The 25189-nt window shown below is 51.2% G+C and overlaps 1 protein-coding gene across 1 annotated transcript in view; it reads right to left on the bottom strand.

Moving 5' to 3' along the window:
- Positions 1–330: 330 nt before the first annotated feature.
- The window catches only part of ATP7B (ATPase copper transporting beta), a 49345-nt gene continuing 24486 nt past the window's right edge, over positions 331–25189 (bottom strand). The window contains exons 5-21 of the mRNA XM_052649907.1: positions 24266–24427; positions 21716–21792; positions 20832–21003; positions 19380–19613; positions 18593–18684; positions 14922–15049; positions 14666–14820; positions 14312–14446; positions 10903–11097; positions 8895–9077; positions 6893–7061; positions 5401–5544; positions 4519–4661; positions 2947–3150; positions 2750–2867; positions 1369–1471; positions 331–604 (exon numbers count right to left, since the gene is read on the bottom strand). Of these exons, the coding sequence (XP_052505867.1) occupies positions 331–604; positions 1369–1471; positions 2750–2867; positions 2947–3150; positions 4519–4661; positions 5401–5544; positions 6893–7061; positions 8895–9077; positions 10903–11097; positions 14312–14446; positions 14666–14820; positions 14922–15049; positions 18593–18684; positions 19380–19613; positions 20832–21003; positions 21716–21792; positions 24266–24427 (2688 nt within the window). The remainder of the gene's footprint in view (positions 605–1368; positions 1472–2749; positions 2868–2946; positions 3151–4518; positions 4662–5400; positions 5545–6892; positions 7062–8894; positions 9078–10902; positions 11098–14311; positions 14447–14665; positions 14821–14921; positions 15050–18592; positions 18685–19379; positions 19614–20831; positions 21004–21715; positions 21793–24265; positions 24428–25189) is intronic.

The following is a 25189-nucleotide window of genomic DNA, read 5'->3' on the forward strand; positions in this document are numbered from 1 at the left end:
TGTCAGAAAGAGCCAGACCCCTAAGTTTCTATGAGCTCTGTGGAGGGGCGCAGCGAAGATGCTGGACCCAATGAGACTGGTCGTGTCACAAATGCTAAGGCAGGGGATGCGAGGAGGGCTTGGCCTTCCTCTTCTTGAGGCCACAGCAAGGTGTCCGATGAGCCCACGAGTGCGTGGGCAAGCACGCCTTCCCCGGAGCCCATGGAACCCGGGGAATCGCGCCCCCGGGCGCAGGGAAGGGGTGATCCAGAATATTCGCCCAGGCCTGGAGGGGCTCGGCTGCCTGCTGCTGCCGCTGCGGGCTGGGAGCCTCAGCCGCGGGGGCGGCTTTCAGATGCCCTGCTCCTCGTCCCGGTCATTCAGGAGCAGAGACCACTTGTCGCCCCTGTCGTCGGCCGCGCCGCTGTGCCGGGACAGCTTGTCGGACTTGAGGGGGGACAGGGACACCTGGCTGACGTAGCTGACCTGGTCCCAGGCCGAGGCCCGCGGGGAGTCGCGCCGGCGGTCGTCCATGCCGACGCGCACGCTGACCTGCGACGCGCTCAGGGGCTTCATGTGGCCGTGCGCCTGCGCCTCGTACCGCGCCAGGTCCGGCTTCCTGTAGCTGCAGGGCGGGGATCCAAGAGCGCCTGAGCCTGGGCGCACAGCATCCCGCCGCCCCCCCCCCCCCCCCCCCCTTTTAATAAGCCCCGTGCAGCCCTCTCATCGAGTCTTCTACTGACACGCAGTATCAGAACCTCGTGGGTTTTAAAGGAAAGGCCACTGAACTGCTAAGGTTCAGCTCTGCCTGATTCAGAAACTTCAGTCCAGATGCCTGGTACATAGTATAGAGCATGCGTGTCAAGTTGCTTCAGTCGTGTCCGACTCTGAGACCCCAAGGACTGTAGCCCACCAGGCTCCTCAGTCCATGGGATTCTCCAGGCAAGAACACTGGAGAGGGTTGTCATGCCCTCCTCCTGGGGATCTTCTCAACCCAGGGATCGAACCCGGATCTCCTATGTCTCCTGCATTGGCAGGCGGGTTCTTGACCATCAGAGCCACCTGGGAAGCCCCCTGGTACACAGTAGGCTGTTATTAACTCTTGTTAGATGAAAACATGAATAAGCGTCTCTCGTGTAAGAGGGAAAATGATAACAAACAGGATCCTATGACCATATATTTACATGAACAGCCCTCGAGCAGAATAATTGGAACAAGCCACGCGTGGTGACTGCTAAGCGGCAAACCGCTGGCTCGAGGTTGAGAAATCATTTACGCAAACACATGCGAGGCCATGCTCAGGGCCTCTGGCTGTGGCCGTGGCAGGTGTCCCCGGTGAGGGAGCGAGCCACACGCCTGCCCCGGCCCAGGCCAGCCACGGGCACTCACCACTTGAGCTGCAGTGACGAGAGGACCACAGACACGGAGGAGGCCGCCATGGCCGCCGAGCCCATCCACGGCTGCAGCACGACGCCAATGGGTATGAAGACACCTGGCCGAGGGGAGGACGACACTCAGGCCGCGGCCCGGGGCAGACAGCGAGGAGGGCCCAGCCTCGCTGCCCACCCGATGCTGTCCTCCTCTGGGCAGCTCAGAAGCCTCCTGCTGGGTGCTGGCCACGGGCCCGTGGAGCTGAGGCAGGCTGACTCAGAGCTGGGCGGTGGGGACTGAGTCGAGGGAACTGAGTCCCCCAGCTGTCCAGACCTTCCTGGGACCGTCCAGAGGTGGCATCACTGGTCTGGGGGAAGCTCCAGGGCACCCCAGGGACCCTTTGGGGCAGCCATCCCGGGGCCCCTCGGAGGTGTGAGCACTGGGACAAGATGCTAATGACCACGGTCCCCGTCTACACGGAAGGTCTTTCCTCGAGGGCGTCAAAGCCCTTGATAAAGGGTGATGATACCAGGTCCCGGGATAGAGCCACAAGCATGGGAAGGGACGAGCCGCTGAGCCAGCTCTGGGGCAGGAGGTGCATCTACCAGAGCCAGGCTGTGGCGGACACGCCGATCTACCGTGTGATCAGGCACAAGAGGGGCACGTGCGGTGGGAAAGTCTTGTTTCAGTACGGTCTCGGGGCTTCCCTGGTGGCTCAGTGGTAAAGAACCTGCCAGCCAATGCAGGAGACACGGGCTTGATCCCTGATCTGGGAAGATCCCAATTGAAAAAAAAGAAAGAAAAGGAAAAAAAAATAGGTCTCGGCCCACATGGACGTTTCCCTTGCATGAGGGTCTAGAACTTTCCCTGTCGGGTGACACAAGATTCAGTGGGGGAGGGAGAGGTTAGGAAGCAGAAAACGTCCATCGCTTTCCACAACTATTCCTGAGTCAGGGTAAAACCTGGGGGGAATTAATTCTTAAGGTAAAGTTCTGAAGCATTGATCCCTGAACCTAGCATGCAGCAGGTGCCCCATAACTGTTAAGAATGATTACTTTTCAGACTGTGTGTCTTAATAATGCTCTGGAAAATAAGGCCATGGTAAATGGGATCAAGCACCTTGGCCAGCTTTTCAGAGCGGCCTGGAGTGAATGGAGGCCTGGTTCCTCCCTGCAGTTTCTCATTCGTCTTTCATGCTCTTTGCGACTCCGTGGACCGTAGCCCGCCAGGCCCCTCTGTCCATGGGGATTCTCCCAGCAAGAATACTGGAGTATTGACTGCCATGCCCTCCCATGCCCTCTACCTTAGACACTTACAGAGCAGAACATAAGCAAATTAACTCTTTCCAGAGGCTTCTGGCCGCAGCTGGGGTCCAGGGAACAGGGCGGTGAGGGCCTACCTGCCGCGACGGGGATCCCGATCAGGTTGTAGATCAGCGCCAGCACCAGGTTGAGCCGTATTCTCCAGACGGTCCTCCTGGAGAGGTGGATGCTGGCCACCACATCGAGCAGGTCATTCTGTGGGAGAGGACCATAGGTGAGTGGGTGTGTGGGGTGGGTGGGGGCCACGGGGACGGGGAGCCACAGCCGAGCTCACCCTGATGAGGACAACGTCAGCCGCCTCGATGGCCACGTCAGTGCCCGTGCCGATGGCAATGCCCACGTCGGCCTGCGCCAGTGCCGGGGAGTCGTTCACGCCGTCGCCCACCATGGCCACTCTCTTCCCCTGGTTCTGCAGCTCCTGGACCTTGGCCACCTTGTGAGAAGGCAGCACCTCTGCAAAGACTTTGTTGATGCCAACCTGGAAGGAAAGAGAAACAGCACTGGATAAAGAAGTACACAATAACATCCGGTGTTGCCAGGGGGCAGCAGCAGGAGCAGAAGCCCAGGAGCCACCCCAAACCCACCCCACAGCAAGCCCTGCAGATTCCGGGGCACACAGCAAACGCACCCCCCACTCTGGTCCCAATGCCACCCCCACGTCCCACCCTCCCAGTGCTCCTCTCCACATGCTGACCCGGTGACCTCTCCAAAGCAGCCATCACTGGCACCTGCGGGTGGTGCCACGCTACCTGCTTGGTCCTGCCAAGGGCTCTTCTCTTTCCCCAGCCCTCCCCATTCTGACTGGGGACCACCTGACTCAGGCCTCCTCTCCCCTGGAAGGTGTCCCTGTCTGCCAGGCTGAGGGGTAGGCTAGCAGCCCCCTGTACACGGTTTACACTCGCCCCTGGGTCACCCTCCCAACAGAACTGTGAGCTCCCCGAGGGCCATGCTCTCGACGCGGCTTAGTGAGTGCTTGCTGAATGCCTGAATGAGCTTTAACTAGGGAAAGTGAGTACTCTTAGAAGGATGGCTAAGACAGGTGCCACTGCTCCCCTCTAAGAACCAAGTCATTTTCAAAAGCAGACAGCTTTACACACATTTCCCGAAGGGCTGGTATATAACTGCCAGGAGTCTGCACTGGAGCCATCCCCGTGCAGCAGGCCAGGAAGGCAGGCAGGCAGCCGTGCTGCCCTTGTGCTGCAAACTCAGAGCCAAGTGCAGAGGGAGACCTGCTGGGACCCAGGAGCCAGCTGGTGCGGCATGAGAAGAGCTGGGCGGCAAAACACTCCCTTAACATAAAGGGGGCAAGAGTGTTTATCGCAGCCCTAAAGCCATGGTCTTTCTTCCTCACTGCAGAGTCTGGGAAGTAGAGAACACCATAACTTCTTCTCTGGGGCTGCAGCCAGCTGTGCAGAAATTATAGCACCCAGGCTCCAGCGATGTGGCCTTTGGGGTAGCAGCAAGGTGGTCCCCCTGTGGGCTCGGAGCAGATCAGAGCAGGTGGAGAGGAAAGCCCCGGAGGAGAGAAAAGAGCAGAGGAAAGCTGAGTGCTCCACGCACTGCTGCTGTTATTGCTGAGTTGCTCAGTCGTGTGACCGACTCTTATGAACCTACGGACTGTAGCCCGCCAGGCTCCTCTGTCCATTGGATTCTCCAGGCAAGAACACTGGAGTGGGATGCCATTTCCTTCTCCAGGGGACCTTCCCAACCCAGGGATCGAAGCTGCATCTCCTGCACTGGCAGGCCGACTCTTTACCACTGAGTCACCTTTCCTCCAACTGTTTCTGCCAGCTTAAAATTGCCTGTAATTGCCGAGGTGGGAGACACGCCAGCCCCGGGCCCGCACCTGGGTGGCGATGGCCCTGGCTGTCTTGCGGTTGTCCCCGGTGATGAGCACCACGTCCACGCCCATGCTCTTCAGCGTGTGCACGGCCAGGGCGGCCTCCTGCTTGACCGAGTCTGCAACGGCGATCATGCCGCACAGTACACCTGCCGGGGAGACACCATGGGTGAGCACACGCCAGGGCCCAGGCAGCGGAGGAGCAAGGCAGACTTGGTGGCCGGGGACAGTGTCCCTAACACCATGTCACAGGCCAAAACAAAACGCCGGATCGTACAACAGGACACACTGTTTTGATTTTGCTTTTTAAATTTATATACATTTCCAGATGCACACAAAAGTCTGGAAGGACTATCAGAAAGTTGGCAGCGGCTCCCTGAGGGGTGGGATAATGAGGGATATTCCATTTCTTCCAAAGTTCTCAGAATTTTCCACATATTCTGTAAGGAACATCTATTGCTTTGTGGAGTGCCTGACTCATAATAACTCAATAACTGTTAGCTGTTAAAACATGAGATATACAACAAATGCTACGTAAAAAGTGACAACTGTCCAAACAGCTAGGAAATCCACCCTTCCTTTCGGTCTCTTCCTACAGAGAACACTTGTGTAGAGTTTTGTTTTCAGTGACTCTGGAGACTGACACAGGAAGGTGTGTGAGAGCTGAGGCGTGATGGAGAAACGAGAGTGAAGGTGGGTAAGAGGCATTTTAATTGAGTCAGTTCCAGCTCTTGAGCTGAGGGGGCGGTGGGCTCAAAGGACTCGGGAGAAGGAGAAAATAGAACTAAAAATAACAGAGAGGAACTTTTTTTTTTAAAGGAAGCCTCGATTTCTGCCTGGCGTCTCCAGCTCCCCTCGAGAACAGAGGGCAGGGGAGCGGGGCAGTACCATCGATGGCGACCAGGATGGCCGTCTGGCCCTTTGTCTCGTGGTCAGTCATGGCATCGCGGACATCGCTGGTGACGGTCAGGCCGTTGCGCCTCATCCATTCCCGGTTTCCGATCAGCACAGAGAAGGTCTGTGTGGCCGCGTCTGCTCGAAAGAGGGTGCGGTTATTCCCACAGAGCCCAAGGTCACCGTGAGAAAGCACTGAAGACCACGGGATCCTTCTCGTAGCAAAATGTCCACTTGATGGTTCTGGAAAAACGACAACCTGGAAAGCATCTCTTGCCACCAGCATTGAAGGACCAGGGGGGAAGAAAAGGACAATTAGCATGCAGAACTGTGGTGTGAATTAAGGTGTGTGAAGGTGTTACAAACACATTAAATGCCACGTAGTGTACCTACTGGCCTTTAGAGGTGTCTGCTGCCGTTTCTACAGGGATTAGAGCAGTTAATGATGTGTTCAGAATTGACTAGACTCCTCTGTGGCTCAGTACAGACGACACAAGGTGAACCAGCCAACCACCAGCCCATGTGTGCAAAACACTGAGGCTACACCTCCTAAAAGGCCAGGTGAGCCCTGCACCTGTCACCTCTAACTCAGATGACACGGACAGCCAGGTCCCTGCAAGGCAGAGGAAAGGTCATCACGGGCTTTAAATGGTTAGAAGGTGGGTAACAATAAAATCTAAATCAAAATTTAACTACTGATATACTTAGCAAAACTCAACCTGGGTTTTTTTTGGTTTGAGGCTTTGGTTCCATTCTTATGTTGATGGCTAGCAAGCCACTCTTTAAATAACCAGGGCCATCATTCAAAAAGCAGCTGCCCCTCCAGTGTCCGCTCTTCCTTAGGTAGACCACTTCCATCCTCTGTCCCTGACTGCTGCTAGCTTCGTAAATACGTCATATCCCATCAGAGACGACTACATGGAGGTTTCCTGGTTATCAAGAACAAAAGGACTCCCATTGGTCTACCCTGTAGCTGACGAGAAGCAAGACTGGCCTGGGATAAGAAAGAGGAGACTCAAGATTAGGGGGCAGGTAAGCAAACTCCGACTCCTTGGAAAAGACCTTGATGCTGGGAAAGGTTCAGGGCAGGAGGAGAAGGGGACGACAGAGGATGAAATGGTTGGATGGCATCACTGACTCAATGGACATGAGTTTGAGCAAGCTCAGGGAGATGGTGAAGGACAGGGAAGCTGGCATGCTGCAGTCCATGGGGTTGCAGAGTTGGACATGACTAAGCGACGGAACAACAACAAAAAGCAAACTGTGAATTTTAAGTCATACGCCACTTCTGTCTGCCATTAGCATCGAGCCACATCAGAGGACATGAGAGAACCTGCAGGCTGCCCTGGGAGGCAGACGGGCAGCACACCAGCCCCTAGTCAACCCTCTCACAAGCAGGAACCTTGGGGTGAGCCTGGCTTGGCGCTCTCGGTGGTTGGACCCAGCCGCCAGCAGACGGAGCGGTGGAGACCGAGGCCAAGGATACCTGCTTCTGCAGGGTCGCTGCCGACTCTGTTCTGGTGAGCAGTTGGTGGGCCCTGCGGGCGCTCGCCCTGGGCAAGGATGCTCTCCACGCTGCTGACTTTGCAGCTGATTCCACAGCCGGGCACCGCCTGGAAGTCCATGCAGCACCCCAGGGTCTCCGTGCCAAGTTCCTGGGGAGCACGGGGAGAGGAAGCAGAGAACAGGGGTGAGTTGAGAGGGAGGCAGGACAGGGGTGGGGTGAGGGCAGCGGGGAGAGCAGCAGCTGCTGGGAATTAAGGGAGGGACGGTGGGAGAACTTCCCAGAAAGGGAGAGAGAGGGACTCGAGCCAGCAGCTCTTTTTCTCTCATCTGACACAGATGCTTAAAACAGCCTCAACTCTGGCCACCTGATGTGAAGAGCCGACTCACTGGAAGAGAGCCTGATGCTGGGAAAGACTGAAGGCAGGATAAGAAGGGGATGACAGAGGATGAGATGGCTGGATGGCATCACTGACTCAATGGACATGAGTTTGAGCAAGCTCCAGGAGTTGGTGATGGAGCTTCCCTGGCATGCTGCAGTCCAGGGTTAGGCACAACTGAGCGACTTAACAAATTCTCTCCTAGAATCTGGATGCCTGGGCACGCTGAACAGGATGTGGTCCAGAAAGGACAAAGGCTATGCACATCAAACACTTTCAAGTAAAGGCTGGGGGCAGCAGGGCTGAAGGTACCAGAGTGGGGGAAGATTTTATTTTTATGCTAAAAATAACGCATGTAAGAATTAAAGATTTTAAAATTAAAAAAAAATTAAAATAAAAAAATAATAATTTCATAAAACTACAGAATAGGTAAGTGGTAACTAACTCTTCTGAGCTAACTGTCCGTGTACAGACCCTGGGGGAAAGGGGCGACACGGCAGGAGAAAGAACCTGGGCTTATTTGGCTAACAGAACAGAAGGGATGCCTGGGGTGAGCTGAATCTTTCCTGAAACATCAGGAGGTTGAGAGGGGAAACAGCCGAGCCCCACACAAAGGACGCAACACAACATGAGCATTCTGGAAGACTCCCTGTCTGTCAAGAGTTGTCAGCTTTTCCTCAAGGAATCCATGTCACCCATGACATTTACTGGTGATTGTACCGTCCAGACAGTTTACACGTTCAGGGCAATATTCCAGCACATCCCTGGGGCCTCCATGTTCAGAATGAAAAACAGAGAATGCTCACCTGGCCCTTTTGTCTGCAGAGTCAAGGGTGATGGCTCACCACTGACTCTGCCAACAACCCACAGGCCTCTGGTCACTTCTGCTGCTTCACCTCCATCCCAGGCGTCCCCTGTGGAGCGGACTTCTCCTGCCCTCGGCCCAACAGCCCATCCATGTTTATATCCCTTTGCACGAAATGCTCATAAAGGACTGAATCCGTGTATCTGTCTTCCTCACTCGACCCTCAGCTCCCAGCAGGCAGAGTTCGCATCTTATTAATTCTTACTGTCCCGAGCTCGGATGCTCAGGGAATGCCTAATGAATGACCCTGCACACTGAGCTGCTTTGTGATCATCTGGAAACGTGAGAGGGGACCTGCCACTGTGAGCTGCACCCCCACCTGCTCCAACGGGGGCCTGCCCAGCCGTTTCCAGGCCACACACACCGAAGTGAAAGTGTGAGTAACTCAGTCGTGTCCAACCGTTTGCGACCCCAGGGACAGTAGCCCACCAGGCTCCTCTGTCCATGGGATTCTCCAGGCAAGACTAGTGCAGTGGGTTGCCATTCCTTTCTCCAGGGGATCTTCCCGCCCCAAGGATTAAACCTGCATCTCTTGCATCGCAGCCAGATTCTTTACCATCTGAGCCAGTCTCTTTAAGCACACATGCCAAGGCCCCCTGCCAGAAGCAGCTGGCTCGGGGGGCCAGGGGCGGCGAGGAGAAAAGGCGTGTGTGGAGGAAGGAGCTGCGAGTCTTTTGGGGCAGCTGGTGGGAGTGGGGAGCTGGGGGGAGCGAGGGCCCAGCAATGCCCAGTGCACCTACCTCTTTACAGTATCTGGTCACTGCCACGCCCAGGGGGTGCTCGCTGCTGGCCTCCGCGGTCCCCACCACAGCGAGCACCTTCCGCAGCGGCAGCGTGGCCATGTCCACGAGCAGGAGGACCCTCGAGACTTTGGGGACCCCGTGGGTAATGGTGCCGGTTTTGTCGAACATCACGGTCTTTATCTGCCAGAAACAACCCCATCTCAGTGACCAAACACAGATGGGGCTCTCAGAGCCCTCACAAGCTCAAGGCAGAACTTCACCCGACCCACCCCAAGCAGGTAACAACACTCCTTCACATCCCATAACAGAATCCTCTATGCCCATCCCAAGGGTTAACCTCTCTTGCTGCCAAAAACTTAGCTCCCTCTCTGCCCAGTTCTCAAGAACTCCACAGGAGCTCTCACTCTGATGTAACAGGAGGCGGTATGGTACCCTCCCCAGACAGTAACACCGTGCAGACCTCTCCTGGTGTCACGTCAGGAGGCCGACCCTGGAGGCCTGCCCTTCTCCCTGTCCACCCTGTCTGCCGGGCTAAGCACTGTTTTCTCTGGCCTGTATCAGTGCAAAAGCCTACGGAGAACAGCGTTCTCCAGCTCCACGTTCAAGAAAGGAAGGGAGTGTTCCCTGGCCTTACTTACAAGTAACCACAGTGCCAGCCTGAGGGCCCGTCCCCCTCGGTCAACAGCAGCCTTGCACTGGTCTCTGCGGGTCTGGGCTTGGCCATACTCGGCTACTGCGCTTAGATGGCCAAGTCCACCAGTCCCCGGAGCCTGGACAAGGTCAGCCCTTGCTGTGCTCAGACTGCGTCCTGCAGGCTCGGTTGCCCCCATTTAGCAAACAACAGATTCCCCTTCTTGTTTCTGACTTCAACACCATTAACGGGTCTTCCCTCAACCATTCTGGCCGGCTTTTATTCCAGCCCCAACTAGGCCGCCGGGAGAATCTTCCCAGCCTGCGATCATGCAGGTGCTTGACCCCACTTCACCCCATTTTTTGGGTAAGCTGTGGATCCTGGACTAAAACCTGCAAGGCTCTTCAAGGCCCCTCTCTCCGCCTCCTTCCTCCCTTCATCTCCTGTCAGTCTCTCACTCCATGACTGTCCTCTTTTATTTATTCAGAAAATATCTGTGGGGTGACCTCCACGTGTCGGGCTCTGGGCAAGACACCGGGGACACAATGACGGGGAAACAGTCACGGTCTCCCGATCTATGGGGTCTGGGACCGGGCATCGTAACCTCCGAGTCCCTTCCATGTGCTGGTCCCGTGGCCGGACCCCCTTCCAGTGCTGCCAACTGGCAGGTCCCAGACCTTCCCGGTCCACCTGCATCAACCCCCGTCCCATCCAACATACACAAGTCTACGGTCAGGCCTCTCACACCGTCCTCACGGCAGTTCATACTCTACATGGCACCTCCAGTTTACCTGCCCCAGGTCTGTCTGTCTCACTAGACTGTAAAGTCCTTCAGAGCTGGGGCCCAGCACGGGATCCACACGGTAAACACTCAACAGATAGCGAAGAAATAAAGGGAGCACAGAAGGCTGGGGTTGCTGGCTGAAGGGAGATTGCTCATAGATACTGCCACCCGCTTCTCCACCCCAAGGTCCCGGGACCTTCCCGGGAGCCCGACCACCTGGCCCTGAGTCTGGCTCTGCATGTCTGAGCTGCAGGCCCACGGGCCTCCGCTGCACTTTCCTCACCTATAAAATGGACACAACCAGCCCCCGCCTCCGTGCTGTCACTGAGATTATTTATACAGCGTTCAGTCCTTTAACTGTGAACTGCTGTGGTTCCTACGTCATCCCCAGTGAGTCGTGGCTTCTGTTTTACTTAATCAGCAGGGCTTAACAAGCCCTCTTTCAGGTTTTTCTCATTTTCAAACTCAAATTTGAATATGAAATTTAAACAAGTACTCTTTTCACTAGGACTAATGAAAAAAAAAATTGCGCAGTCGTACAGCTGCAAAATCACCCCACCCGAGACCTTGAAGGGAGCGGGGGAGCCGACCTTGTGGGCCATCTCCAGGGGCTTGCCTCCCTTGATGAGGATGCCGTTCTGGGCGGCCACCCCGGTGCCCACCATGACGGCCGTGGGCGTGGCCAGGCCCAGCGAGCAGGGGCAGGCGATGCAGAGCACCGTGATGGACGTCTGGAATGCGAACCGCAGGACCACCTCGGCCTGGGAGATGCCCTTGCTGGGGGCCTGACGAGAGGGGAGAGACGGAGGCAGGGTGAGAGTCAGACGAGGCATCACACAGAACTCTGATCACAAAAGAACGTCTCACTCTGTAATGACCTCTATGGGAACAGTATCTAAAAAAGAGTGGATATATGTACGTGTAACTGACTCACTTTGCTGTAAAGTAGAAACTAGCACAACACTGTAAATCAACTATCTTCCAATAAAAATTCATTAAAAAATAACAAAGAACATCCCAGTGCAGTCAGGGGATCTGAGATGGCTGGATGGTGCTGGGCTCAGGACGCGCGACTGCACGGCTCACGTTACTGCTCCACATCCCACCTTCCCAACCTGATCTTCAGGGAAAGGCACTATGAGAGGAGAGAATTACACAAAAATCCCCAACAGGGGAAGAACACAGAGTCTACAATTGGACCATGTAGGTCCATGTCATGGCCCTGACGGTGTGTCTCAGCTTCCTCAAAATGGAGATGATAATGCCCATCTCCCAGGTTTTTGTAAAGATTAAAGGAGATAATATACAGTCCATGGGGCCACAAGAATCGGACACAACTTAGTGACTACCACCACATATAAATACATATAAATATAAATGTACATAAGACCGCTCCTGACATAGAAAGAGAAGCTTCTGAGAAATTATAACTATTACATTATCATTATTCTTTTATAACTATTACATTATCATTATTCTATTATTATTATAAAGCTTTAAAACATTATAGATTTCCAGAGAATTGACTCTAAGGTAATAAACACGTGGGAATAGATATGAAGATATTTCTCATAGTGTTTGTTCATAAAGGCAAAAAACTGGGAACAATCAATAGGGGATTGGTTAAATTGTATGTATGGCTTGCATAATGGAATATTATGTGGATGTTAAAATGATGATGTACACATATACTTATTCACACGGAAAGATACCAGTTACATTGCTGACTTAAAAAAACAAGCACAAAATGACATGTGCTAATTAGTGCAAAATTATCTGCCTATATCTCTACACAGCCCTTCAACAATCCTGCCAAGATGTTCACCAAAGTATAGGGGTTTGGAGCCATCTTTATTTTCTTCTATTTTTCACCGTTTCCTTTATAAATCCCAAACCAAAAAAAAAAAAATACAGGTCTCCTTCCCAGTTACCTGGTGACACACATCGGTATGATTATCTGCAATCTAACATCTTGAGTGATCTCAGTTTATCTTTCAAAATGGCTAGTGGCTCTGGTGAACAACTGAGAGATGCTGGAGTCACTTAATTACAGTGAAATGTCTGTTTTCTAAATGGAGGATACAGACCACCATCTCGTCAGCTTCGATCTAGTCGTTGAAAGGTGGGATTCTAAAATAAGATACATTAGTAAGGGTCATTCACTTTTCACAGAAACAGTTTGATTTAGGTAGAAGGGCATGGTGTTTAACCCATCGTGTGATGTTTTAGAGGTAAAGATGGGTGCTTTTTTAAAGCCAGGGATTCTCGTCAAAATCACACCTCGCATTCTGAGGGAGGTGGGGTGCACTTCTGGAGGGGGAACATGAACCCTGTCCCTACAAACGATTTTCACAGAGCAGAGTAACAACAGTGTCTTAAAGGAACATATAGTACCTCTGGTGCCAGCATCCTCCCTGATATCGCAAATAAAAACAAAACAAGCAAGACAGAAAGGCAGGGATCAGCAGGAAGCCACCCATTCCAACTTGTTCAGGACTGAGTTTCCCACAGGCATGTGCCAACGAGATGCTCTCCCACAAAACCAGAATTTCTGGTGGTCACGTGCCATAATAACCACTGGCAAGAAGTTCTAGGAATACAGTCATAGGGTTCTCTTCTAAGCACAGAAATCTCCTTAGATGTCAGAAAGTATCTAACTTGGACATCTTTCATTTTAAGCAAGGAAATGTGAGGGACAAAATGACAGCTAAGTGGATGACATGCACCCGAAAATATATGATATGCCTCTATAGAAAAAAATGTGTTTTTTTTTTAATATTCATTCTGTATTTACAGTTTCTTATTTTATGGCTCTAAGGCAAAATATGCATTAGACTGGGCTAAGTCTGAGATATTTTAAACAATAAGGGAAAGTGTTGTTCCACTCACTGGGCAGTTATCAAATGCTACTCCCAGTGGGCCAGATGTCCAAGGTACTGAAGGAATTTTAAAAGCAGTATAACTTCAGTTCCCTGCTCTATCAAGGTTTCTCAAATTCAGCACCACTGACATTTGGGGCCAAATAATTCTTTGTTGTGGGGGCCTGGCCTGTGAACTGCTGGGTGTTCAGCTGCATTCCTGGCCTCTATTTATTAAATGCCAGTAGCCCCCCTACCTTAGTCACGACAACCAAAAACACCTTCAGACACTGTCAACCAAAATCACCCCTGATTGGCAATCACACATGTACACAGTCATTTCCAAAGCAGAAAAAGGTGTGTTTTTTTGGTGGTGCCATGCAGCATACAAGACCTCAGTTCCCTGACCAGGGGGGAAGCCACGTCCCCTGCAGTGCAAGTCTTAACCACTGGACCGCCAGGGAAGTCCTTGAAGAAGAAACTTTTTGTAACTTTTTGAAATTTGATAAAATTGTATTTCTGAAGACAGTATTCTTCCACTTTTTAAACTCAAAAATGTATATTCCATTGTTTCATACATAATGCCTAATAATTATCAAAAAGCTATTAGCATTACTCGGGAAGCTGCAAGGTTAGATTTATAAGGACACAGCCAGCCAAAAATATACTTTTCTTAAAAATGGTTAAAGAATATTAGCATGCTATTGAAACTGCACAAAAACTCTGGGAGATGGTAAAGGACAAAGAGTCAGACACGACTGAGCGACTGAACAACAAAAACAATAATTGAAATCGTGACTGATGTGACCTGTCTTCTATGATGTGTGTTTCACAACCTCAAAAATGGCCAACAGTGCAAAAATGCAAATGCTTTAAGCATTACAACTGAGAGCCAATGGTGTTTGAAATTATCAGAAAGTAAAAAGTGTCTTTAGTGAATAAAAAAAAAAAAACCTGCAGGAGTCGAGTGATTGATTGATTGTCCCACCCTGGCCGAGGTTGTGCTGCCAATAAGCGAAGCAAACAAATAAGTTGTAATGGAGAATTAAAGCCCAATGAATCTAAGACATGAAAAAACAGTATTAATGGCAATTGATTATTTAAAACACAGCAACCACACTGCCCACAGCATTCAACTTACAGGAAAGTATTTCTGAACAACACCAAAATCGATAAAACCGATTACAATCCATACCACCAACGTCACAGTTGAAATGATGATGATAAATGGGACAAAATATCCACTAAACCGGTCAGCCAGTTGCTGAATGGGTGCCTAGGGAAATAAAACACCAAGATTGTGGGAAGTTACAATCTCTGAAGAAATATACTGGCCATGGGTGGACAAGGGCTGGGATTCCTAGCTCCCTCATTAACTATAGTTATTAGTCAATCTCTCTAACTCAATAAAATCTGCCTGATTCTGTGGGACTCTTGGAATAATTTCTAAAAGCAGGGAACTGAAGTTATACTGCTTTTAAAATTCCTTCAGTACCTTGGACATCTGGGCCTCTTCCACTAGCTTCACAATCTGGGCCAAGGTGGTATCATTGCCCACGTGGGTGGCAGTGATGAGTACAGAGCCATGGGCGTTCATGGACCCGGCGATTACCATGCTTCCGGGCTTCTTGGTGACGGGCATGGCCTCTCCTAGAGGTGGGGAGGGGACCAACGTTACGTGAGGAGCCCGATCGGTGTCCCCAGGGCCCAGGCAGGGCACTGACGCCCACCCAAAGGGACCGAGTCCACACCTGTGATGAGGGACTCGTCGGCCATGGTGTTGCCTTCTAGGACTTTCCCGTCCACGGGAAACTTGCCCCCAGGGACCACCTTGATGATGTCACCTCGTTGCACCAGCTCCATGGGCACCTGCTCCTCCCTGCAACAGAAGCCACTCAGGTTACACTCGGGGCCCCGCAGGAAGCCTGCCCCCTGGCATGTCACCCAGGTCGGGTTCTGGACACTCTGCCAGCTTTACTCCGAGCAGCGGTCGTCATTTTCTCTACTGTGTACAGCCTGAGTCAATACTGTGCAGCTGCTGGGTGCCAGGCACTGTCCTAGAGCTGGGGACACAGCAGTGAGAAGGACAGCCAAGTCCCAACCCTCATGAAGTCAATTCTGTGGAGCAAACAGACCAGCAAGATAGTTGAAGACGTAAACAAGTGCTATGCTGACAGCGAGGTGACTGGAGGGCTGTTTTCTGTGGTGGAGGAGGAGGAGGGAAGGGGACAGGCCTCATTTGAAGATGACATTTCAGCTGGATGACAAGAGGACCCAACTTATAAGGAAAGAAAACTCAAGGGAGAGGGACTTCCCTGTGGTCCAGTGGCTAAGACTCCACCGTCCCAACGCAGGGGGGCTGGGTTCGATCCCTGGTCAGGGAACTAGATCCCACATACCACAACTAAGAGTTCACATGCTGCAACTTTAGAACCTGTGTGCAGCAACTAAGGCCTGGTAAAGAAAAGAAAATTTAGGAGAAAAAGAACGGCTAACGCAAAGCCCTACGGAAGGATGGAAGGGGCCTTTGAGAAACAGGAAGGCTGCAGGCAGGACTGGAGGGGTTTAAGTGAAGCACACAGAACCCGGACCATGTTGGGTCTTGCAGGGCAAAGTGTGGGCTTTGGGCATAAGGTTTTTAGTGGGAAAGTGACACCGGTTCACATTTTTAAGTCATGTCTCTGGCTGCTGCATGAGAATGGGCTGTAGGGGCAACAACAGAAGCTGAGAGAGGAGTCAGGCTGTGGCAGCCTCTCAAGTGAAAGATGGCCTGGGCTGAAGGTGGAGGGAAGTGAGACTCAGGAGCTTTGGGGGCACAAGGTGTTAGAAAGACGTGCGGATGCGCTGAACACCTAAGAAAAGCAAGCACGAGCTCTCAGTTGCAGGTTGAGAAGCTGGGTAGATGAGAAGGCGTTTAATGAGAAAGAGATGCCTATGAGAAAGCAGCTACAGAAGGAGGGGAACAGGAAAGGAGAGGAGATGAGGTCTCTGGTCTCACATGGTAAGCCAGAGATGCTTGCCTGACTTCTACACAGATGTGGCCAGTCCGAAGAGTTCAGTTCAGTCCAGTTGCTCAGTCGTGTCTGACTCTTTGCGACCCCATGGACTGCAGCATGCCAGGCCTCCCTGTCTATCACTAACTCTGGGAGCTTACTCAAACTCGTGTCCACTGAGTCAGGGAATAGGGGTGAGAAACTGGATTTGAGCTGAGATTAGAGGTCAAACTGGGAAGCTGTCAAAATACAGACAATCGAAAGTCGGAAATGGTAAGAGCTTCCGCAGGAGCATGGCTAGAAGAGAGACCTGGGACACCCCATCTTAAGAGGCTGAGCAGGCGGAAGCGCCCACAGGAGGGGACAACCACCCCACAGCATTGAATATGCGGATGTTGCGGATGTTGATGCAACTATGTATAAAATTCATCACGCCCTACACTTGGGATTTATGTTCTTCAGTGAAGGTAAGTGACAGCTTAATAAAAAAAGAAAAAGACAAAGTTTTAAAGGGACAGAAAAGGAGAGGAAACTCTGGTGAGAGGCTAACATGAGCATTAAATGAGAGTAACGGAGGGATTTGGTTCATGGACATGATTTGACATCTCTGGCAAAAGTGACTTCAGCAACCAGTGGAGGAACAAGGAAGACTGGAGGGGGCTGAGAGACTGCAAGACGAGGAAACCAGACAGGAGCTGGAGGCAGCCTGCAGAAGAAGTGCTGCGTCTCCCCGAAGCCAGAAGCGAGGCCACAGGCTAAAGGGGACAGTGGTGGGACCAGAGCGGTTTCTGGGATGCAAAGAAGGCCGAGAACTAACCATTAAAAGGAGGCTGACCAGAGATATGCAGAAGCCTTATTCTGTAAAAACGCCCATGTTATGAGATATGATTTAGAGTCAGTTTGTGTGTGTGTGTGTGTGTGTGTGTGCTTAGCTGCTCAGTCATGTCTGACTCTTGGTAACCCCATGGACTGTAGCCCGCCAGGCTCCTCCATCCAAGGAATTCTGCAAGAATACTAGAGCTGCTTGCCATGTAACCCCATGGACTGTAGCCCGCCAGGCTCCTCCATCCAAGGAATTCTGCAAGAATACTAGAGCTGCTTGCCATTTCCCCCTCCAGGGGATCTTGCAGGACCAGGGATCGAACCTGCATCTCCTGCACTGGCAAGCAGATTCTTTACCACTGTGCCACCAGGGGAGCTGGAGTCAGTATATGTAACTGTAAAGAACATGGGCTGGAATGAACAGTGTAGGTTCTGTCCCAATTCCACTACTTAACACCTGTGTGACCCTGGGCCAGTTGCTTAGCCTCCCTGAACGTCAGTGTCCACATCTGTACAATAAGAATACTAGGAGTTCCTTCCTCATAAGGGCTTTTTCTTTCTCTTTTGGTTAAACACAAATAATGTTAGTATAGCATCTGGCAAATAGTAAGTCCCAGCAATGACAATAATCATTATTGTTTTTAATATCTCCAATCTTATGCATAGGACTTCCCAGGTGCTGCTACTGATGAAGAACCTGTCTATTAATGCAGGAGATGTAAGAGACACAGGTTCGACCCCTAGTTTGATCCCTGGGTCGGGAAGATCCCCTGGAGGAGGGCATGGCAACCGACTCCAGTATTCTAGCCTGGAGAACCCCATGGACAGAGGAGCTTGGTGGGCTAGAGTCCATAGGGTCACAAAGAGTTGGACACGACTGAAGTGACTTAGCAGTTAACCTTCTAAAGAAGAAAGACACTTCTCCCTTTTTTATTCTTGGGCTAGTTGAACTCCTACCTCAGTATCAAGTTGAACTCATATCTCTCAGCCTGTCTAAATCCTCCAAATCTTGCGAGGCAGACCCAGCTCACGCACCACATCCTGGGAAGCTCTGTTTGACCACCACTAGCCTTCTCCTTTGGAGAAGGCAATGGCAACCCACTCCAGTACTCTTGCCTGGAAAATCCCATGGACAAAGGAGCCTTAGGTTACAGTCCATGGGGTCACTAAGAGTCGGGCACGACTGAGTGACTTTACTTTCACTTTTCACTTTAATGCACTGGAGAAGGAAATGGCAACCCACTCCAGTGTTCTTGCCTGGAGAATCTCAGGGACGGGGGAGCCTGGTGGGCTGCCGTCTATGGGGTCGCACAGAGTCGGACATGACTGAAGTGACTTAGCAGCAGCAGCAGTAGCCTTCTCCTTCTAAGTTCCAGACACACTGCCTGCACCTCTCACTTGGCGTCTGGCACACATGCACCCCCTTGAACCTCATCTTAGTATGTAAACGCTCTGCCTGCTGAAGTGGGCTTACAGGAGGGATCCTTCTGTCGTGGCTGTGCCGGCCCTTGCAAGGTCGTGTGTCACGTCCTGTACACCATGGGTGTGTGCTGTGCAGCACGCACACTGATATAAATTGATCAAGGACTTCTGACAGGGATGATTACCTGATGATCACGTTGTCTTCACCAAGGGTCACGACAGTGGCTTCCGTGGCTTGCAGAGACATGAGTTTGGCAAGCGCTTCTGAGGTTTTGCTCTAAGAAACAACCAGAATGTGAAGTGTGAGCGAGAGTAAGCCGACCTGTGCAAACCCAGGCTATCACTCACAACGCTGGTGTTACAGAAGACCCTGCAAGGAAAGGCGGTCCCTTGACAGCCCCTCCACACATCTGCAGGCTTTCAGGATGGGTGTCACCCCTTGCCCGGGGACAGAGCTGTGCTGTCACTACCCTGGGGCCACCAAGTCCTGCAAATTACATTTCAGGTGGAAGAAACAATACCCATCTGCCCACTGACGGTTTTCTTTTAGGTTCACTCTAACTTTTTTAGGACCCGACTTCCACTCTCTTATAGGACACACTGACATCTGGAACAATGGTGGTAAGAACAGCATGACCCTGAGGTGGGAATGTGGATATCTAATCCAGGAAGCCACGCTCGGTTATTTACCAAGAGACGATGCGACCTCTGACCCGAAAGCCAGAGTTCTTTCCAGTGCACGCGGCGCCTGAACAAAGGCTTTTAATAATTAACCAGATTAGCTGGGATTTTAGAAGTAGCGACTGGTTTGGAGATTAGCGGCTGGGGCACCTAATTATATGTAGGTTTCACGTTTCTTCGAGTCGTGCCCTTGATGGCGTATCCTGAGTAATTCTAACCACGGTGTTCAGATGAACTGAGGTTTGTGCTACTGAGGAAAGAGCTCTGCCTTTAATCTGAGGCTGCAGTTACCTTCACCACATGTTCCAGCCACCGCCCCAGGGCGATGAAGACGAAGAGCATGGGGGGCGTGTCAAAGAAAGTCACGGGGCTCCTCTCGGCCTTCTCGGCCACGGCCACCACCAGGATGACGAGGGAGTACACGTAGGCGATGCTCGTGGCCAGCACGATGAGCACGTCCATGTTGGCCATCCCGTGTCTCAGAGATTTGTAGGCCTGGACATAGAAGTACCAGCCGCCGAGGAACTGGAAGGCGGTGGGGGAGAGTGTCAGTCGTGATGGGGGCCCTCGGGTCTGCAAATACTCTGGGCTTACCCATGTCACGGACATCCCTTTGCCCTCCATAACTGACACATATGAAATGTACTTCCTCACTCAAAGGACTTCTGGCCACAGGAGTGGATGCTCATGGGAAGACCTTTAAGACCCAGAGGACTCAACCATGTAAATGTCCATGGATGGTGAAGAAGGTGAAAGAGATCATGGTGCGTTCATACTGGGCACAGTGCTATGCGGTCCCCAAAGAGACCGCTGATGGGAGAGACGTACACAGTACGTGGTTGAGTGACAAAGCCAGTTATAGATCAGTAAGTCTGCTGCTACTAAGTCACTTCAGTCGTGTCCAACTCTTAGCGACCCCATGGACTGCAGCCCACCAGGCTCCTCCGCCCATGGGATTTTCCAGGCAAGAGTACTGGAGTGGGGTGCCATTGCCTTCTCCGTCAGTGGGTCTAGTATAAGCCTATTTCGGCTGTAAAAAAGGCCTATATCTGTAGTAGTGAATACATACACACACAGACATATATGCATGTAAATATGTATTTTTCCTATACAGATGAAGATCTGTTAAAAAAAAAAAACAAATTCAGCCTACAGATACTTGCCTCCAGACAGTCCTAATTAATATGAATTAATTCTAATATTCTAGTATTAAGCCTAATATTAAGTCAGGAGTTTTATTTTATATTCCAAAATAAATGGAAGGCATGTCTCCCACCAGAAACACAGCTAGTTGCTGAATGTGGTCCCCAAGGTAGACATAACACAAGGGCTGTGCCTTTTAAATTATGATTTCCCGGGACCGCATCTCGGTCATTCAAGACAAGATATAGAAGAGCAGCAAGAGCTCCAGGGTGGTCCAGCTGCTGCTTCTAAGGGCAAATTCAGTGGGAAAAAAGCACACACGCTACACTGGATCACCAAGCCTTGCCTCGAAAGGACTGCTGTTCCAGGGGAGTCTGGTCATCTGTGAACTGCCCATGAAGCCAGGTCCTTTCTCGTTCCCCATGTTAGGCCCTTAGTGTCAGCCATAAGATAGAAAACATCAGCAACGGGCTGGGTGGTGGGGAAATAGGCAATGAAGAGGCACCTGGAGCAATGGACAGCATGCTAAGCGGCCAGCACCTGCCGGCCACACGCAGGCATGCCGCGCAGGTGTGCCTCCCGCCAGCCCCCGATACGCACCTGGACAAAGGTGCACAAGATAAAGAAGATGAGATTCAGGATGGACAGTCCTGGGACGACGTTGTGGTCCAGGACCGAGGACTGAGGCTCATGGCTGGGTATCAACATATAGATCATTAAACCCATGACGGGGATGCCAAACACCAGGCTGCACAGGAAAGAATTCTTCCACCTGGAAAGCAACGCAGCAGCACGGACATGTCAGGCTCCGCCTGCCCCCGGGCTTCCAGGCTGGGCCCCTCCCGAGGACCCGGTTTGAGACTTGCCTCTGCCCCGTGTCTAGGACAGACCACCAAGGGCTACAGCGAAAGCTGTGCTTGTTCCCTACATTGGCCATCTGAGGGGACATCAAAGGTCTAAACCTCCCTGCAAGGATGCTCCAGGGATGTTTAGACGTAGCCCTGGTCTGCCCATGGCCAAAGCGGTACCTCCAACCTACAGGTGAGGCAACCAAGGCCCAGAAAAAGCTGAGAGTTCAGCCCCAAAGAGGCTGACCATCCTCAGACTATGACCGCTACTGTTCTTTCCTCAAAACTCACATGTTAGCCATCAGCCATAGGTAGCTGTTTAAATTAAAATAAAAGTGAAGTCGAATTAAAAACGTATTTCCTGAGTCACAGTGGCTGCATTTCATACTGGGCAATGCAGACATACAGCATTTCTGTAATAGCAGAAGGTACCGCGGGACAGTATTGCTGAAAGGGTTAACATTACAAGGTAAAGGCGATTAATTCAGCAGAAGTTGCTGTAGGTGGTGGTGGTGGGATGGGGGGCAGTTGAGGGGGGCGACAGGGTACCCAGTTAGCACAGAATCAGGCAGGTGGGGTCCGGGGAGAACTGGCCCCATAGGCAGAGCGACGGTTTATCTTTTCTGTTCTACCTACTGCTTTATTTCCACCTTGTGGTCCAAGTGATGAGCGCTGGGGATCCTCTGGGCCAGGGAGGCACGAAAGCCAATTTCCTTGTTATCAAAAGGAGGAAACAAGAAAGAAGGCACTTGGTTAAAACAGGCATTGGGGGAAAGCACTTTACATCTTTGGAAATGAGGTTAACCTACAACTGCCTCTGAGGACTCATGACTTCTGTCCCTGCATCGCCCTACAGATGCTGTCCGCAGGGACGCCCGCTCCTTCTGTCGGCAAAGGCAGCGGACGCTGGGAGGTGACTGAGCCTGCCCCGAGCTAACGGATACCGAGTTACAAGCTTGGGATTTGTGAGTGAAAGACTCCCCAGGATCAGTTGGGGAGTTGGTCAGTGGCCACTGCTCTCTGCAGGATGAAACTGAAGGTCAGAGGTCAAACCCCCAACCAAAGCCACAGCATCATCGGACCCAGTCACAGGGCCCCCACCCCTCAGCACAGGCCCTCCCGCTGAGCAGACTGTGGCTCCAACAGCCTCTGCGGTTTTTTCAGGGATTATCTCGCCCAGTTCTTTGGCTGCCTCACTTCTCTCCTCCACCCTTCTCTGCCGTATTTGATCTGATCACTAGATTTCTGATTCCCTTTATGAAATTACACAGAAAAAGCTGTCAGGAAATGTCCTGCCAGCCAGCACAATAGAAAGAGGGGCCCCGGGGACTCTGATGTTGGGATTGTACACAACAATTTGTACAGTAGGAGCAACGGCATGTAAGGCCATCTAAAGACAAATCCTTCACAACTAATGCCGGCCTAGTTACATCAGGAAATGATGCCCCAGAGATGCAGGAATGGGGGCCAGACATTGGCAGTCTTCCCCAAGTAAGAACAAGGAGGGAGCTACAGTGAGCTGGGTAGAGGCCAGCAGGGTGTTCTAAACAGGAAGTGGGGGAGACCTTCCCTGGTGGTCCAGTGGCTAAAACTCCTAGCTCCCCAAGCAGAGGGCCTGGGTTCAATCCCTGCTCAGGGAACTAGATCCCACATGCTACAGCTAAGATTACACATGCTGCAGCTAAAAAAGGGATCCCACGTGCCACTACTACCACCCAGCGCTGCCAAATAAATTATCTTTTAAAATAAATAAAAAGAAACAGGAAGGGTACTGGAGATATGCTCCAAGCTCCACCTGGACACTCCCCATCATTACTGCATCCGTCAACTTCTCTCCCTCACCAGTGCCTTATCATCACTGTTCCGTAAGACCTGTGGCATGGCAGAAACTGGATGCCCACTGCGCTTGGAGCTGGGAGATCTGGGTTTGAGTCCCAGGTCTTGCAACCTTTAGCTGGGTGTGGGGGATCTAAGTCCCTGAACCTCTCTGGGGGATCTCTGTTCCTCATCTGATAAAGAAGCTAAGTTATCTACCTCTAAGATTAAGGTACTATATCAACAGCAGTAACAGTATTTGCATATCAAAGAGCTCTGCTAGGCCAGACAACAGACAATACCTCTCTTACACACACACACACACAAAGGACAATTTAACACAACTCAAAGCCTGCTCTGAAATGTGTCATTTCATAAGCCACAGTCCCTGCTAAACTTCACCATTATGAGTTACAAGTTCATCTGGTTCAGTTTTGACTGTCTCGGCCCAGCCAGATCACCACTGACGCTCTGATACAGCACAGACCTGGGAGAGGATATGGAATGTCTATGGACAAAGTGAGGAAGGAATGGAGTGGAGGTATATGAAACTGCATTGACCGATTTTCCAAAGGAGAAATGACTGAACTCTCCTGCTGCAAAGAAGGCCCAAATGCAGGGAAACTCTTCCCAACACCAACAGTCCTTTTGTCTGCAGATACTTGGCACAGATGTAAATAATATTAAAAATTACTATTAGTCTTTTTTTTTTTTTTGGCTGTGTTGCATGGCTTGTGGAATCTTAGTTCCTAGCCGGGGATCAAACCCAGCCAGGCCCTCCTCAGTGAAAGCACAGTGTCCGAACCCCTGGACTACCAGGGGATTCTCACAATTAGTCGACTTAACATCATGTACCAGGAATCCTGGTGATGCTGCTGTTTCTCAGGGACTACTTGAAATTAAAACAATAATATCTTTTCCTTTTTCCTGTTGTTTAGTTGTTAAGTCGTGTCCGACTCTTTTGAGATCCCATGGACTGTTGCCTGTCAGGCTCCTCTGTCCATGGGATTTCCCAGGCAAGAATACTGGAGTGGGTTGCCTTTTCCTTCTCCAGGGGATCTTCCCCACCCAGGGATCAAACACACACCTTTTGCAACCCTGCATTAGCAGGTGGATTCTTGGCCAATGAGCCACCTGGGAAACCCCTTTCACTGATTTCAATCTCAGATTATCTGATACTTACTAAACCCTTATAGTTTTAAAATAAGTCACCTTATTTCCATGGGAAAATCTGAAGATTTTATCAATATATTATACTAGCTGATTTTCTCTCTTTTTTTAAATTAGCTACATTTTGCTCATTTTTTATATGATGATTATAAATCAGTTTTTAAAAAGGTGGGTGCAAAATTTTTGGGATGAATGACTTACCTCGATAAGTTTGACAATGTCCCGTGGTCCAATAATTTCAGGATCAAACTTCACGTGGGCTTTGCTGGTGGCAAGAGCCACAGAGGCGTAGGTGATGCCTTCTGTCCTCCTGAGTTTGGACTCTATGTTGTGAACACAGGAGGCGCAGGTCATCCCCGTAATCTGCAGCAAAAGATGACAAAGATCTCACTGACCTAGGGTCCAGAGGACTCCATCACTGGCATACAGGGGGCTGGTTAACAGGCAGCCACAAGAGCTCTGTCCTCCTTCCCAACGTGCAAGCCTCCAAACCCCCAGTGCAAGATTTTAACCCCAGACATTCCCCAGAGGCTTCAGGGAATATAACCAGTGGTTCCTCCCCACCTCAGGTACAGGAGACCAATCACTAAGTAGATGGCAAGGACTGAGGCTTGGCTCCCAGCTCTGGTAACGATGGGCTTTCACAGCCCTGTCCTGGTTATCCATTTCTGCCACCCCAGGTTGTGTGCACCAGCGTGAGAAAGGAATTCCAAGTGAGTCAGCCGTCTGTCATCTGCATCAAGTGAGCCAGACGACTAACTCTTCTGAGTATCACTTCCCTGGTGGCTCAGATGGTAAAAGTGTCTGCTTACAATGCAGGAGACCCTAGTTCATTCCCTAGGTTGGGAAGGTCCCCTGGAGAAGGAAATGGCAACCCACTTCAGTATTCTTGCCTGGAAAATCCCAAGGATTGTAACCCTGGTAGGCTATAGTCCATGGGGTCGCAAAGAGTCGGACAGGACTAAGCGATTTCACTTCTTCACTTCTTCTGAGTATCAGTGGTCAGCACTTCCCAGAAAACAAATTAAATACAGACATAAAATACCTGAGCACGTGATGACAATACAAGTATCGATACCATTTAGTCTGTTAAAAAATAACACCGCAATTAAAAAGAACAAAACA

This window comes from Budorcas taxicolor, chromosome 12 (assembly GCF_023091745.1).
Source record: "Budorcas taxicolor isolate Tak-1 chromosome 12, Takin1.1, whole genome shotgun sequence".
In the NCBI taxonomy this organism is placed as follows: domain Eukaryota; kingdom Metazoa; phylum Chordata; class Mammalia; order Artiodactyla; family Bovidae; genus Budorcas; species Budorcas taxicolor.